Below are 16,227 nucleotides of genomic sequence, written 5' to 3'. Positions count from 1 at the left end.
TTGTATTTACAAATATGTTTAATTTAACATAATGCATTGGCTTAGATGTATTTATCTTGATGGTAAAACCCCTTTAGTCCTGTAATATGTGAGGTAGGGCCTTTCTTAATAAGATCTGTGAAATCTGGATCCAAGTCAACCATTCCTGGACAGTTTTTGCAGTGTAGTATATTGCACTAACCCACTGAAAAAGGCTACTGCCAATAGGAAATAAGATTATCATGAAGGGGTGTATTTGGTCTTCCACAATGATTATGTAGGTATTTCGTGTAACATTAAATCCACAGAAGCCAAGGCTTTGCCAGCCCTCTTACCATACTGCATGCTAGTGCCACCTCTGTGATGATGATGTTGAAAGAAAATGTGATTCATTATACTAGGTGACCTGTTATTGCTGCTTCTTGCTGGCATGCTTTTTTTCTGCTGCCACTGCTGTTCCTGGCTCTGCCCATATCCTGGCTCTGTGCACATTCTCCCATCCAGCCTCTTAAAGGGCCAGTGCACCCAAATCCTGACTCTACCAATCACCATGCATCACCTAGTCTTAGACAACTCCACCTTTCCCAACTTGCCTGAGCACTAAGGTTCCTGGCATGCTTGTTCCTGCGTCTTCTGTTCTATGATTGTGTATGACCCCCAGTCTGTTCCCTGACTTACCTCTGCCTGCTGTCTTTATAACCGGCTGCATGCTCATGTTTAACCTGTGCTGCCCACCCTAAGCGATATCCCATCCATTGACTAGAAATAAACTACTATTCCAGACCTTGGCAAGTACCCAGACTCCTCTGCCTCACCCCTTAATATTTTACATTGTTGACTCTTGTCCCTGTACAGGGGCTAAAGGTCGAAATCTGAGGACCACTTAGACAATGTCTTCAGGAGTGTCCCAAAGCTAAACTGTTTAGGTAGCATAGTGCGTCCACACCAACTGGTTAATAAAATTTTTAGTCCTTTTTAGTGATGAAGAGGAGTCAGCATGGGCACTCTGACTGGTCTAAATGCAGCAAGCTTGGATGCACTAGGTTTTATGACACCTTTCTATTATAGTTAGCAATAAAGGGGTATTCTCACAATCAAAAGGTATCCCTTATCCACATCTAAAGGATCAGTCAAACATTTATAACGTGTCTGGCTTCAATCCTCGAGAGGGTTTAATAGCGCATAATATTTCCTGTCTGAAGGTTTTTAAGGCATTAAAGGTTTATATTATTCTCTTGTCTCAGAAGTAGAAATGGGAGCTGTGGGAGACCAGGGTAGATAAGTATAATATTTTAATATTAACTCCATACCCAGTGTAATATCAAAATAATTAAAAACTTTTTTGGGAGTATTTGATTTTTACAGCTGTTTACATCGTGTTATGACATCTTTTTGCAATACAGGTTATTTATGGGAAGTCCAATGGGCCAGAATTCCTGGAAGAGGTGTGCACAGCTGTCACATATCACAACAAGTAAGTTGAAGTTATCTTGTACTTATGTACCTTTGCACTCGTCACTTTCATGACAAGCATAGAATCTTTTATAAAAAGACCTTGACTGGTTAAAGAATATAATTATAGGGGAACTTGTCTGCCAAGCACCTGTCAAAACATAGAAGTCATTGTGTGGAATGATAAAACTATGTGGCTCCCACCAGCCATGGAATGCCCTGCAAATCTCTTATAGAAGTCTCATAGAAGAAAGTCTTGAGTCTGCATGATGCCACAATAGAAAGTGTAAGAGTGTACCTAGAATGCTAAAAGAACGAACATGCCAATCCACCCAGGGCGGATTTCAACAATGGTTCTGACTGAGCTTTTCAGATAAGATCTCTTCATTAACATCACAAGTTAAAATACTACAAAATGTTTTCAGTTACTGTTCGGTTTGGAATCTCAATTAAAGGGCAAGACTTGTCTCAACAAATGAGGATTTTTACAGGATACTGTATAAATATTTGTTTATGGAACATTCAATCTAACTGAGGTGTGGTTATAGGTTAGGGGGAGGTTTAGGGCAAAAAAAGGTAAATCCAAAATAAACAGGTAATATTTAAGGTAGAGCTGTAAGGCCTCATATACTTGGTCATACTAAAAGTATAAGAAACAAGTCTGTGTGAATATAGGCCTTCTTCAAGTCATGAGCACCATATCTAGATCTGTATGATAAGGATCCTGAGTTGGTGGTGTGCATGAGGAGTTAAAGGGGATGTGTCACCTAGTTTTTTTTTTCCAGATTACAGCCAGATTCTGAAACATGTTCTTTTTTTTCTAATCTGTTTCTATTTCCTGGTTGTAATTTTGGGGGCTGATATCTTGTTTGAGCAATTTCTCGCCACATTTAGCGATGTGCTTTATGGGAGGACCCACTGACCATAGACAACAATAGACAGGACCTGTCCCATTCACATGAATTGTGACCTTTTCAAGCTATTGTGTGTATTTTTCTACTGGTGTCACCTCTCACTGTACTGTAATGTGTCTGTGATGTGAAGAAGGGCATTATTGGGAAATGATCTGGACAGAACAGGAAGCCTGAACAACATCATTTTCTGCTGACACATTCCCTTTAAGGGTATATGCACACTGGATAAGTTCAGTGAGCAATTTCCTAGCTGAAATCCATCAGCGGATCTGTGCCTACCAAAACTAGGGTTCATTTTTTGGGGAATTTGCCACTGAAATTATCCTCTGCAATTAAAAGTCCTATTGACTCATGGAATTTCCAGTTGGATTACACTGAAATAATGAACTTCTTAAGCGGAATCCAAAGTGTTTACAGTGCAGCAGAATCCCATTGAAAACAATTGGAGGCGGCTGAAAGTTGAATTTGCTAAGAATTCCCTCATGGAAATTCTGGGTTTAATTTCCTTACTGTGCATGGGCCCTAAAGTATAACTCCTGTCCACATGCTTTTCCTCCTCTCATACATTTTATGCACCATTATATTAGGTCCTGTTCACATTATGCTTTTGCATCCAAGATTACAAAAAACTTACTTTCAAAACAGGATACTGGACTTTGATGTATGTGTTACAAAAAACAGTAGAGAAACTTAGGGACCAGCATCATTTTTGCATCATTTTAGGAATTGTGTTTAAAAAAGTTACTTTACAGAAAGTAAAACCTATACCCCATGAGCATACATGCTCCTATACCTACTAGCATACCTTCTCCATTCCCATGTGAACATAACTGCACCGAAACCCACCAAATATTTGTGCAATTCCCATTTTGTGCAACTTTTGGAAACTGCTCCTGTTTTTGTCAGATTCACTAAAACTCATACCCAAAAAAATTATGGCAGAAATCTACAGATTATAGATTTCAGCAAATGGTGCATGGACAGTAAAATATGTGCTAAACTTATTTAGAGGGGTATCTTTATTAATTTGAGGCATTTTACTTCAGCTTATATTTTCATTAAGATTAGCATATTAAATGCCAGTCTTGATAAATCTTTTCCCCCTCTTACCTGAGTATAGCCGTACCCCTACCCATCAGTATGCCTCCTCTTATACCCCATTAGTACACCTGCACTGGTTCCTCCTTAGCACACTGGTACCCAATGAGAAACCTGTGTCTCTTAATCCTGACTGTATGTACACACTCATTCTGCTCCTATATCCAGTAAGCATACCTGCACTTACAGTGGAAGAAAAAAGTATTTAACATGTCACTGTTTTACTCACTAAATACTGTTTCTTTGAGACAATAGTACCTGCTAATTCCAGGTCTTTTTGAAGCTCTCGCCAAGTGGTCCTTGGCATTTAGACATCTTTCTTTTCACTCCTCAGAGATCTTCCGAGGAGTACCTGGTTGAGGCAAATTTATGGTGAAATGATTGTCTTTCAACTTCCGTATTATGACCACAACAGTACTGACTGCAACATGCAGCTTAGAAAGCTTAGAAATGCACCTGTAATGACACCAAAGTTATGTTTTGCCACAATTACGTTTTTGAACGTCTTGTTGCAGCTCTTTGCTTTTAACCATCATGAGATGTATCTTGAATGACATCCTGGCAATGACATCTTTTTGTAGGCCATCAGTTGGGACTGAACCAGCTGATATAAATTTGCACTAACAATTTTTGAATTACGGATAGATTTCAGCCATTTTCTTGGCTTTCCATGCCTTTTTGCACCTCCCTTTCTTCATGTTTTCCATACTTTTCAATACTTTTTTTGTCATTTCACATTATTACACATAATTTAATTTCTAAGTCTATTTTTATTTCTTTGTATGTGTGGATTACTTGGGTTGTAACCAACATTTGGTGAAAATTTCATGTCAATAGCACCTTTGCTTATCACCGACTGAGATCACCGGTCAATATTATGCAATCACTGCACTATAAAAAATTGAGGCTGTACCAGAACAAAGTCACCGAGCAAATAAAACCCCTATTATAAGTGGTTTTAGCCCGTTACCACTTATAATAGAGGTCTTTCATTAGCACCTTTGAAAATATATTAAATGAGAAAAATGGTGGCGTGTCCAATACTTATTTCATCTGCTGTATACCCATCAGTATACTTTCATTTGTACCCTATGAATATACATAGAACTATATTCCTTGTTCATTATCATGTGTATGTAAGATGTAAAAGCTGCCTTATTACCATGTTTAACCTTATTATTCATACCGCAATTCATGAATTTAATTATTTAATATTTGATTTCAGGGCCCCTGATTTCTATGACGAAGTTAAAATTAAACTACCTGCAAAACTTACAGCAAAGCATCATCTCCTCTTTACATTTTACCATATTAGCTGCCAGCAAAAACTTGGAAATCCTGTAGAAACCGTTCTTGGATATTCTGTAAGTGAAAATAGTCAAAAAATTTACCCTATTTACACTCTTAAAATACTCGCTTTATAACATGTTAAGGTTATGGTATATAAAATCATATGTGTTTTATCTCTAGTGGTTGCCAATCGTGATGAATGATCGGCTTCAGACTGGGCATTACTGCCTCCCTGTGGCGACTGAAAAAATGCCTGCCAACTACTCCATGCATTCTCCAGAGGTAATCTAAAATGATCACGTTTCTTGGTAGATGGAGTTCTCAGTGATTTTCATGGTCTGGGCCCCTGGTACCAAGTGTTTTATTAGGTTGTAGTCACACATGAAGTTTTTGTTGCACTTTTTTGACCCAAAGCCAAGAATAGATACAAAAGAAATCAAAAGTATAGCGGAAAGACTGATACAATTCTTAGTTTTCGCTTTTTAACAAACCAATTGTGAATCCAATTGTGAATCCAATTTTCTAGGGACTGTAGTCGCAGGTGGTTTGTCAGAATGTGGAGTTCAGAAAGGGACTGTCATAGTAACATAGTTCATGAGGTTGAAAAAAGACGGGAGTCCATCAAGTTCAACCTATATCCCTACTGAGTCCCTACTGAGTTGATCCAGAGGAAGGCAAAAACCCTCATACTAGAGGTAAAAATTCCTTCCCGACTCCAAATATGGCATCAGAATAAATCCCTGGGTCAATGTTCTGTCCCTATAAATCTAGTACAGTAACCCCCCCGACATGCGATGGCCCCGACATATGATGAAATCGACATACGATGGCCTCTCAGAGGCCATCACATGTCGATGTCAGCATCGACATACGATGCTTTTATATGTCGCGACCATCGCATTAACTGCTATCCGACAGTGCAAAATGCTTGAGCTGCTGTCGGATAGCAGTTTAAGCATCCTGGACAGGTTCACTCACCTATCCCCGCTGCTCCGGGTCCACTTCCGATCCTCCGGCGTCTTCTGCATCTTCTCCGGGGTCCGGGCCTCGCTTTCCGGCATCGTTATTACGTCGCTGCGTACGCCGTCCCGGCACAGCAACGTAACAACGTCACCAGAAAGCGAGGCCCGGACACCGGAGAAGATGTGGAAGAAGCCGGAGGATCCCGAAGAAGACGCCGGAGCAGCGGGACAGCATCAGGAGCCCCTGGGACAGCATCGGGAGCGGTGAGGACGCGGTCCGGAGCGGCGGGGACAGGTGAGTATTAAATGCACTTTTTACATTGCACGAATCCCTCAACATACCATGGATTCAACAAACTATGGGTCGTTTGGAACGAATTACCATCGTATGTTGAGGGACCACTGTATACATAACCAGCGATGTTATTACTCTCCAAAAATGCATCCAGACCCGTTTTGAACTGTTTTACAGAGTTCACCATGACCACCTCTTCAGGCACAGAATTCCACAGCCTCACTGCTCTTACAGTAAAGAACCCCCATCTGTGCTGGTGTATAAACCTTCTTTCCTCTAGACATAGACGTCTTAAGCAATTATCTCCTATATATACATATCTGAGATCAAATAATTTTAAATGAAAAGCTTCCTTTGTTAGTGTCCAAGTAATCTACATGTCAGGTTCCTTCTGATTCATCCTGCCCTGTGCTATACGACAACCCCATAGTTTTTTCTTAGCGACATTCAATCTGTATTCAGTGCGAAGATAGGCAAAGCAGAAGGCAACCTAGGAGCCACTATGGAATGGAACCCATTATCTAAAAACCAAAAACTGTGAATGTTCCACCATGGCCCATTCTTTGTGGCTGTGTAATACCTTGTTGTTTTCAGGTGAGAAAAGCCAAAAATCTTATACCAGATCTCCAGGCAAAAACAAAAAAAAAAATTTTTTTGCCTGGATGAGGGCAACTTTTTCACCCACACAAAGCCTTCTTTACATGGTACTGCAGTGTTCATAAAAATAGATGCTGTACAGCAGGGTCTTGGAGACAAAGTGGCATGATACTAGACGTGTTATACTTCAATATAAAAGATTTACCAATGCACATCTTTGTTATGTGATTCACCCCTAAGGCTAGGTTCCCATACAGTTTTTTTTGGGACGTTTTTTTGGAAAACTGTCGTTATAGTTTTTGAGCCAAAGTCGGAAGTGGATCTAGCAGGAATGGGAAGTACAAGTCCTTCCTTTATATTTCCCCTTCTTTTTGAATACACTTCTGGCTTTGGCTCAAAAACTGCAGTGTTATCCAAAAAAACACCAGGAAAAAACCTACGTGGAAACCTAGCCTTAGGCTTATCTTTTTCCTAGCGAATATCTGTCAGATATGTTGCAGAACTTCCTAAATACCCTTTCAAAAAATCTGGTCAGTAATTCCACCCCTAGGTAATAGTGTACATGCTATTGAATAAAGAATAAATTCACATTTAACTGTGTTATTTGTATTATTTCCAGAAATTACCAGCACAGCCTACTCCTATTAAATGGGTTGAAGGTCACAAGGGGGTGTTCAACGTGGAAGTGCAGGCCGTGTCTTCAGTTCATACTCAGGTATTGTGTCTCTAACATTAACTCTTAAAGGGGTTCCCTACTGCCCCACCATTCAGAACATTTTGTTCCAAACGTTGGGTGTGGGCAGCGGGGGTTGTGACATCAAGGCCACATCCCCTCGTGATGTCACGCCACACCCCCACACTGCAAGTCTATGAGAGGGGGCGTGGTGGCTGCCAAGCCCCCTCCCATAGATTTTCATTGAGGGGTGTGATGTAACTTCACAAGGGGCATGACCGTGATGTCACGACCCCCGCAGCCTGCACCCAGTGATCTGAAACGCTGGGGCAGTGGAGTACTCCTTTAAGGAAACTGTATAGGAAAGACCACACATAGAATCTGATGATTTTACTGATAAACTTTAAATCAAGAATGTCTTGGGTCCGCATCAGGTTAGGTAAGGGGGCATTGTATGCTTACATTCATCTCATTCAGATACAGTAGGCCGCATTCAGACCCTTTACTATGACACTTGATGTTTGCCTTTGGCCTCCTATTTCTCATAATCTTTGAGATTTTTCTACACCTTGATCGGAGTCACTTGTGGTAAAGTCAGTAGCTTGGACATGATTTAGAAAGACACAGCCCTGGTCACTCTGACTGAGCCTTAAAGAGCCTGTGTAGAGATGGGAGACACTTCCATAAGGTCAACCATCACTGCAGCACTCCACAGATCTGGGCTTTATGGCTAAGTGGCCACAATAAGTCTTTCTTCAATAAAAGACACATAAAAGCCCACCTGTAGTTTTCAAAAGAACCTTCAACGCTCTCAAACTGTGAAAAACAAGATTCTCTGGTGTTATCTAGAGGGCTCTGGACCTTAGACTTGGCTGAGGGTTCACCTTCCAAGACAACGCAGGAGTGACTTAGGGACAATTTTGTTAATGTCCTTGACTGGCCTAACTCTAGAGCACTGACTTGAACTGAAAATGGCTTCCACAGACGATCCCCATCTAACCCGACAGAGCTTGAGAAGAATGGCAGAAAATCCACAATTTCAGGTGTGCAAACCTTGTCACATCATGCCCAAGAAGACTGGAGGCTGTAATCTCTGCTAAAAAGGCTTCAACTAAGCACTGAGTAAAGAGTCTGAATACTTATGTCCATGCAGTATTAACATTTTTTATTTTCAATAAATTATTAAATATTTGTTACATTCTATTTTCACTTTGTCACTATGGGGGAGTGAGTGCAGAATGATGGGGGGAAAACGTGAATTCTTTTTATTTTAGCACATGGCCACAGAATAACAAAATGTGAAAAAAGTGATAGGGTCTGAAGACTTTCCAAATGCATTGAATAACCTATTTAGAGTATTGATGTCTCTGCCTCATAATTTTAGCTTTATTCATAAAAAAAAAAATTAGATTCCTGTTTTGTCATAGATAGTATATCGGAATAATTTAACCCCGTAAGGACCAGGCTCATTTTGGCCTTAAGGACCAGACCAATTTTATTTTTGCATTTTAGTTTTTTCCTCCTCGCCTTCTAAAAATCATAACCAAACAAATATTATTTATGTGGGAAAATTTAAAAGAAAACCGCAATTTAGAACATTTTGGAAGGTTTTGTTTTCACGCTGTACACTTTCCGATAAAAATTAAATGTTTTCTTTATTCTGTGGGGCAATACGATTAAAATGATTCCCATGATTATATTCTTTTCTATAATTGTACCGCTTTAAAAAAATCTCAAACCATTTTAACAAAATTAGTATGTTTGAAATTGCCCTATTTTGACCACCTATAACTTTCTAATTTTTCCGTATATGGGGCGATATGAGGGCTCATTTGTTGGGCCATGATCTGTAGTTTTTATCAATATCACATTTGCTTAGGTTTTATTTTTTATTAATTTTTTGGGGGGAAAAATTTGACAAAAAAGCAGCAATTTTGGACTTTTTTTTACATTTACGCCGTTCACCGTACGGCATGATTAACAATATCCTTTAATAGTTCAGACTTTTACGCACGCGGCGATACCAAATATGTGCATTAATTTTTTTTTTACGCTTTTTTGGGGGTAAAATGGGAAAAAACAACATTTAACATTTTTATTGGGGGAGGGGATTTATTTTTTTTTTTCATTTTTTTTTACACTTTTTATGTCCCCATAGGGGACTATTCATTGCAATCAGTTGATTGCTAATACTGTGCAGTGCTATGTATAGGACACAGCACTGCTCAGTATTATCGGTGATCTTCTGCTCTGGCCTGCTTGATCTCAGACCAGAGCAGAAGACCCCGGGAGACGGCCGGAGCCAGGTGAGGGGACCTCCGGCCGCCATGCTGAATGATCGGATCCCTGCGGCAGCGCTGCAGGCGATCCGATCATCCATTCAAAATGCCGTAGATGCCGTGATCTGTATTGATCACGGCATCGAAGGGGTTAATGGTGGACATCCGCGCGATCGCGGATGTCCGCCATTACCAGCGGGTCCCTGGCTGCTGATAGCAGCCGGGACCTGCCGGGCATGACGCGAGCACCGCTCCGGTGCTCGCGTTCATGTCGGCGCGTAAATGTACGTCATGGTGCGTTAAGTAGCACGTCACCATGACGTACATTTACGTCCATTGTCGTTAAGGGGTTAAAATACTATTCAATACATGGAATACACACTGTCACTATAGTAATTCATGTAAAGCTGCAGGACAGAATCTAAATACTGCTGACTGGACCTTGATAAATATTCTATTTATATTTTAGGACAACCACTTGGAAAAATTCTTTACTCTCTGCCATGCACTGGAAGGCCCTGTGACTTTCCCGATCAGGGTCTTGGATCAAAAGATCACAGAAAACTCCTTAGAACATGAACTTAAACTTAGCATAATTCAATTGTGTTCCTCACAACTAGAGCCCTTGGTGCTTTTCCTCCATCTTGTTTTGGACAAACTTTTTCACCTTACTGTACAACCTATGGTGATTGGAGGGCAAACAGGTAAAATCATAAGTACTACTAAGACGTGTAAGGCGTTTGTTACATTATGTTGTGTTGTAATGAACTGTTGAAAAGTATGTTTCTGTGCCTTTAATTGTGATGTGTTGTAATGTTTTTAAAATTGTTTTGTGTATGCCATGTACATACAGAGATTGAGCAGCACCTAGAACGTAAAATAGCAGCTGGGGAACCATTGTCTCAGCAGTGTTAGTTGGGATTCCTGAAAAGAAGATGTCAGAAGTGGCCATTACCTGGCACATTGCATCTGTCTTAACATTTGATGTTGTGAAGCTAAAAGCACTGTGCCTCAATGCCTTTTAGATGGTCCTGAGGTGCATTTTTATAAACATGTGTATTTGGCGCTTCAGGGTAATGAGTGCCGGTAAGAACTGCTGCAAGACTGGGTGGAGATCTGGGTCTAGGCAGCCACCAAGGAGCATGCAGATGGACTTTGAGAAAGGGAACAGCAAAAGGGTAGATTGAAGCCTGTGAACCACTGTGGGAGGACAATGTAAAACAGAGAAAAGTGAGATAGGTGGTGGAACTAGAAGCCGTGAGGGGCAGGAGGAGTCTTAAAGGCCGATGAGTCTGAGAAACTGTTGCAAGGGAGCCAGTGGCTGCACATTGTTTCAGATCATCACCAAAAGTGGTTGTCCCAAGGTTATTACTACCCTATCCACAGGAGATTGGAATGGAGCAGCAGTCACACGTGCACACCCCCACCCTATTTATTGTCTTTTGGAGGTGCTGAAGATAGCTGAGCACAGTATTATCTCTAGCAGCCCCCATTAACAATAAATGAAGTTGACTTTGTAACCCTATATGGACTGTGTGAACTTTGAACTTAAGATGCACCTAAATGGACTGCATTCATGCAAGTGTGGTGTAAGCATTAATTATACATGGCACGAGTTGGTCAAGATGGAAATGGGTAATGACTTATCATGGCTGAGTGGCTGGTTCAACCTAGCGTATATATTACCTAAGCAGGGCATGCTGTGGTAGGAGGTAGCATAGACCATAGTGGCACAGAAGGTTCAGGTGGGTACAACCAAAACTCAAGCCCTCAGTAAGAGACTGAAAACGTTCTGTTCTTATCCACTGTTCAAGAAACTTTGCCCAGCAAGTGTAATGAAAACCAACAAGCTGGGTAGCTCTTCTTGAGACTGTAAACACTACAGTTATCTATCATCCAGGGTTGAGAGAGAGTGTTGATACTTTAGCAGGTCATTCAAATTTTCATCATTTTACAGCTCAGGGTAAACTCTGGTAAGGATTTTATAGCAATATTTAGAGCAATAGACATGTATACCTTATAATTTTTATTTATTTATATATAATTTGTCTGTGATAAAAAAAAAAAAGTTGTCATCCAGTAAAAGGAAAAACTCTGTTTGGCAACCATGGTACCACCTAGATTGACAGTAACCTCCAAAAATGTTGCACCTTTATATAACAATTCCAGAATTCTATATGATGTTTGCTCAAGTGTCAGCAACTTACCAGCAGGGTAGTACCACACCTCTTACAGATGTCCAAATGCATAAAGTAAAAGTATGAAAAGGTGTCATTTGGTTGGGTAAACCTTTTAATCTCGCCTGTATATCTTCCCTAACTTTTTTGGTATATTTTTAAGAAATTTTTCTATTCAAAATTATTATATATTTTTTTTTTAAGTATTTACTTAGTTTTTGCCATGTAAGTAACAGACATTACCAACAAGGTTAAAAGAACATAAACAACAGCCTCCGTAGGTCCTAGAGACCCACTCCACAATTAGGTCAGGAAGTCAAAGATATGCATAAACATTCGTCAACAGTAAAGAAGGGCACATCTGAGACTCGACTGGAGAAGGCCCAGCACAGACAGACAATCAAGCACTCACTCAAGCACACTTCCCGGTTCCCATAAAGGGAAACCTTCTCTACAATAGAACCCCTGGGGATACCACAGATAGTGGGATCACTGCAAATGACTGCTGCCAGAGGCTCAACCGCTAGCGCAAAAAGGAAGGGAGATAGTGGGCCCCCCTGCCTCGTTCCACAGCCCAGGAGAAAGTGAGCAGAAACATCTAAGTTAGTGCGGATGTGGGCCCAAAATTATTCTTTGTAGCAGAAACAATCAGTAAGCAGGTCAGAAGCAGCAGAATAATCTTGCTACAACCGTTTTCACCTTTAAAGAGGACCTGTGACCAACCCAGAAATATATTTTAATATCATAGCTTAGGGTACCCTCATAACAACACACCTTTTTACAGTTTTTAAATACGCCCAACTGTTCCTGAGATATGAGGGTTTATAGTTTGTCTGACAATTCAGTCAGATGGGCGTGAACTTAAAGGGGTTTCCAACGAACGTAATAAAAAAAACTCAGATCAGCATAGGACATTAACCTTGAATCTATTATTCTACTGTGACCTTTGTATCTCCTGTACATGATAATAAACCTTTTTGCCCTCCTGATTGTTCCCTTCCTTTTTTAAATCAACTGGTGCCAGAAAGTTAAACAGATTTGTAAATTACTTCTATTAAGAAATCTTAATCCTTGCAGTACTTATTAGCGGCTGTATACTACAAATTAAATGCTTTTCTTTTTGGACTTCTCTTCTGTCACGACCACAGTGCTCTCTGCTGACCTCTGCTGTCCATTTTAGGAACTGTCCAGAGCAGGAGAAAATCCCCATAGCAAACATATGCTGCTCTGGACAGTTCCTAAAATGGACAGCAGAGGTCAGCAGAGAGCACTGTGGTCGTGACAGAAGAGAAATCCAAACATAAATCCAGACAGTCCAGGCAGGATGGGAATTGTAGTTTGGCAACATCTGGCCCTTCACATGTTACCGAACTACAACTCCCAGCATGCCTGGGCATGCTGGGAATTGCAGTTTTGCAAGACCTGATGGGGCACAGTTTGGAGACCACTTGAGTGTGGTTTCCAAAATGAGCCTTCCAGCTGTTGCATAACTACAACTCTCAGCATGCCCTTCGGCTGTCAGTGCATGCTGGGAGTTGTAGTTTTCAAAAGAGAAACAAAAAACATTAGGTAGGCAGCAGTTCCCCTAGAATTAGGTAGCATAGATTCCCCATGTTAGGTAACATAGTTTCCTCACATTACGTAGCAAAGATTCTCCACATTAGGTAGCATAGATTCCCCATATTAGGTAGCATAGATTCCCTACATTAGGTAGCATAGATTCTGCACATTACGTAGCAAAGATTCTCCACATTAGGTAGCATAGATTCCCCATATTAGGTAGCATAGATTCCCTACATTAGGTAGCATAGATTCTGCACATTACGTAGCATGGATTCCCCACATTAGGTAGCATAAATTCCCCACATAAGGAAGTTTCAGCAGTTAAGTCGTGTGAGGGACAGCAGCCGAGATGGAGATGCCAGAAGGGAGGTAGACAAGGGTTTTGATGACAATGCACCATAGGAATAGTGGTGGAAGGAGTGTAAATTTTTAATGGATGTTTCTTGCCAAAATAAAAAAACTCTGAAGGAGGAAACTAATAATAGATACAAATTATTAACTGAACTACCCCTTTAATTTTTAAAAATGGGAGTGAAGATCAGGTGATGAGCCATATTGCAGTATCACATTTTGTAGGGTTGGCCTCAGGTCCTCTTTTAGGTTGTGTTCTGTTATTCATCCTTAACACATAAATATATTGTAATCCTGAAAATATCGCTACACACAGGTACCTTTAGTATTCGCTATTAGAGGGATCTTAGGACATTTCTATCTATCTTGGGATTATAATATTATTTAAATGCATTTAGGTTTTGTTGTTCAAATAATCAGACTCTTGTCAACTAGCCGTGTCACTTCATTTCCTCTATAAATTGAAGATGCAGCATTTCCTTATGCCAGAAGATGGCAGTACTGATCTATATGTTTAAAATAAATGTATTATCTATTTGCAGCTACCTTTTCCCAATTTACATTTGAATCAGTGGTTTCCATAGTGAGTAGCCTTCATAACAGTAAAGACCTCAGCAAGGACCAGCATGGAAGAAATAGCTTATTGGCATCATATGTGTTTTACGTATTCCGTCTTCCTGATGTCCAGAAGGACATGTATATAGCAGGTACTGTTTCCCCACCAATGTACTGATTTTTATAACTAATGCATATTGTAATTGACGCTTCAATAAAAGGAAGGAAGAATTGAAGCGTTTGTACCTGTACATATCTATACGTGAAGCATCCCTGCTTTCCCTGGTCTGCAAGGACTTTTACCCCACAATTTTCCCAGCTGCATTCAATACTTGCTCCGTCAGTGGTGCCCAGCGTCACCTCAATATTGATGTGCAAATTGTAATAGATGTAAAGCTGACCAGACCAGCAACAGACCCTTACCGTTGTATGTCTTCAAACACAGAGTCAGCATCTGCATATGAGAGAAAATTATTATTGCCATGTATAACCCATTCTGTTTAATGCACCTATTCATTTATAGACCTTTCTATCTGCACATTAGACATCAGTCTGATTTTCAAACCCTGATATCGATTGACACATCAAGTGACTATCTATCTATCCTTGACTAAAACTATAACCCTTGTAAACATTTTGCAACATTTTCATTATATAGGTGGAAATATGGTCGATATACGTTACAATACAGTTGGCCGCACCTCTGCTTCTACTGTAGGCTCTAAGCTGGTCCAGTCAAGGACAATGAGCTCTAGTAATCCAGATATTGCAGGGATGCAGAGTGCAGATGAAGAGGTCAGAAGTATCATGTCCTCCAAGGTGAGACTGGCATGTCATGAAATCATAATTTTGTATACTTAATAGTCTTTGGTGATGTAAAAAGGTAATAAAGCCCCACTAAGGAACCAGCACTGTGGGGGAGATTTATCAAAACCTGTGCAGAGGAAAAGTTGCCCATAGCAACCAATCAGATCGCTTCTTTTATTTTTCAGAGCCCTTGTTAAAAATGAAAGAAGTTATCTGATTGGTTTCTATGGGCAACTAGGAAACTTTTCCTCTGGACTGGTTTTGATAAATCTTCCCTTTTATCTCATTATCTAATTAGATAAGATATGAAAATGAATGGATCATGTAAAAAAAACTGTCAAGCTATCATCGGTCGGGGTCTTAGTGCTGAGACCCCCCTCAATCAGGAGAACGAGTGGGGATAAGTGCGTGGTAGCATGCTTTACCTCCCAGCTCTCAGTGCTCTTTGTCTTGCTGACCAATATACTTATAATAGAGCTGCGAGACAAGGAGCGCTTATCCCCTCTATTTCTTCTTACCAGTGTGGGTCTCACTTAGCCCTGGACTGATCAGAACTTTTTACATGTCTCTGTGACATGTCAAAAGTTTTTTTAAATGACAGTTTCACTTTAGAAACTCGGGGCCAGTTACTATCTCTAGATTATGAAATGACTTTTTTTTTTTAAATGTATCTTTACAGAGTTCACACTTTTTTTCACTGTGTTTTATAAATCACTTTGTAAAAGAAATGGAAGTCCGAACTTCCAACAAATTTACCAGTTAGAGTGGCCTGGATTAACTTAAATTAAAATAGCAGATTGCTATTCTAGCGCACCATGACATGTTTCTGCACATATGCAGCATCATCAGGGGATGGGACACATCGAATAGACAGATATATCTTTCGTGATTGTCAGCTATTTTTCTTCCCTTTCCCTTCGAATAATGTTTGCAGGAGATGGAGGTGGGAATAGCTGTTGTGGTAACTAGTATTTGACGGACAGCTGTCTAATGTTTTTTGCCTGCTTTACAACATTACTCAGATAAAGGGTTAACAAAAGATACCTATTTTACTTAGCCATACTTTGCTCTATTTATGTTGACTCAGATGATTCTAGCTGGCTTGGCCAACAGTATAATGTGTATTTTATGTTTAACAATTCCACTCTGTTCAAAGTGATCATAGAGTAGTGGGCATGTCAGTATGTTACACCAGCCAAGGTACAGATTAATCTTAATAAGAGTAAACTATGTGG

General features: G+C 40.2%; 1 protein-coding gene across 8 annotated transcripts in view; it reads left to right on the top strand.

Annotated features, from left to right (window-relative positions):
• Window positions 1–16,227, top strand: part of DOCK8 (dedicator of cytokinesis 8) — a 238,314-nt gene that overhangs the window by 174,669 nt on the left and 47,418 nt on the right. For all 8 annotated transcript variants that reach the window (XM_056522784.1, XM_056522774.1, XM_056522767.1 and 5 more), the window contains 7 exons: window positions 1,383–1,453; window positions 4,669–4,807; window positions 4,914–5,015; window positions 7,207–7,302; window positions 10,009–10,243; window positions 14,173–14,337; window positions 14,844–15,004. In XM_056522784.1, coding sequence (XP_056378759.1) covers window positions 1,383–1,453; window positions 4,669–4,807; window positions 4,914–5,015; window positions 7,207–7,302; window positions 10,009–10,243; window positions 14,173–14,337; window positions 14,844–15,004 — 969 coding nt within the window. The remainder of the gene's footprint in view (window positions 1–1,382; window positions 1,454–4,668; window positions 4,808–4,913; window positions 5,016–7,206; window positions 7,303–10,008; window positions 10,244–14,172; window positions 14,338–14,843; window positions 15,005–16,227) is intronic.

The sequence above is a fragment of the Hyla sarda genome, chromosome 1, assembly GCF_029499605.1.
Source record: "Hyla sarda isolate aHylSar1 chromosome 1, aHylSar1.hap1, whole genome shotgun sequence".
Taxonomy (NCBI): Eukaryota; Metazoa; Chordata; class Amphibia; order Anura; family Hylidae; genus Hyla; species Hyla sarda.
This window is presented reverse-complemented; position numbering and strand designations above follow the sequence as displayed.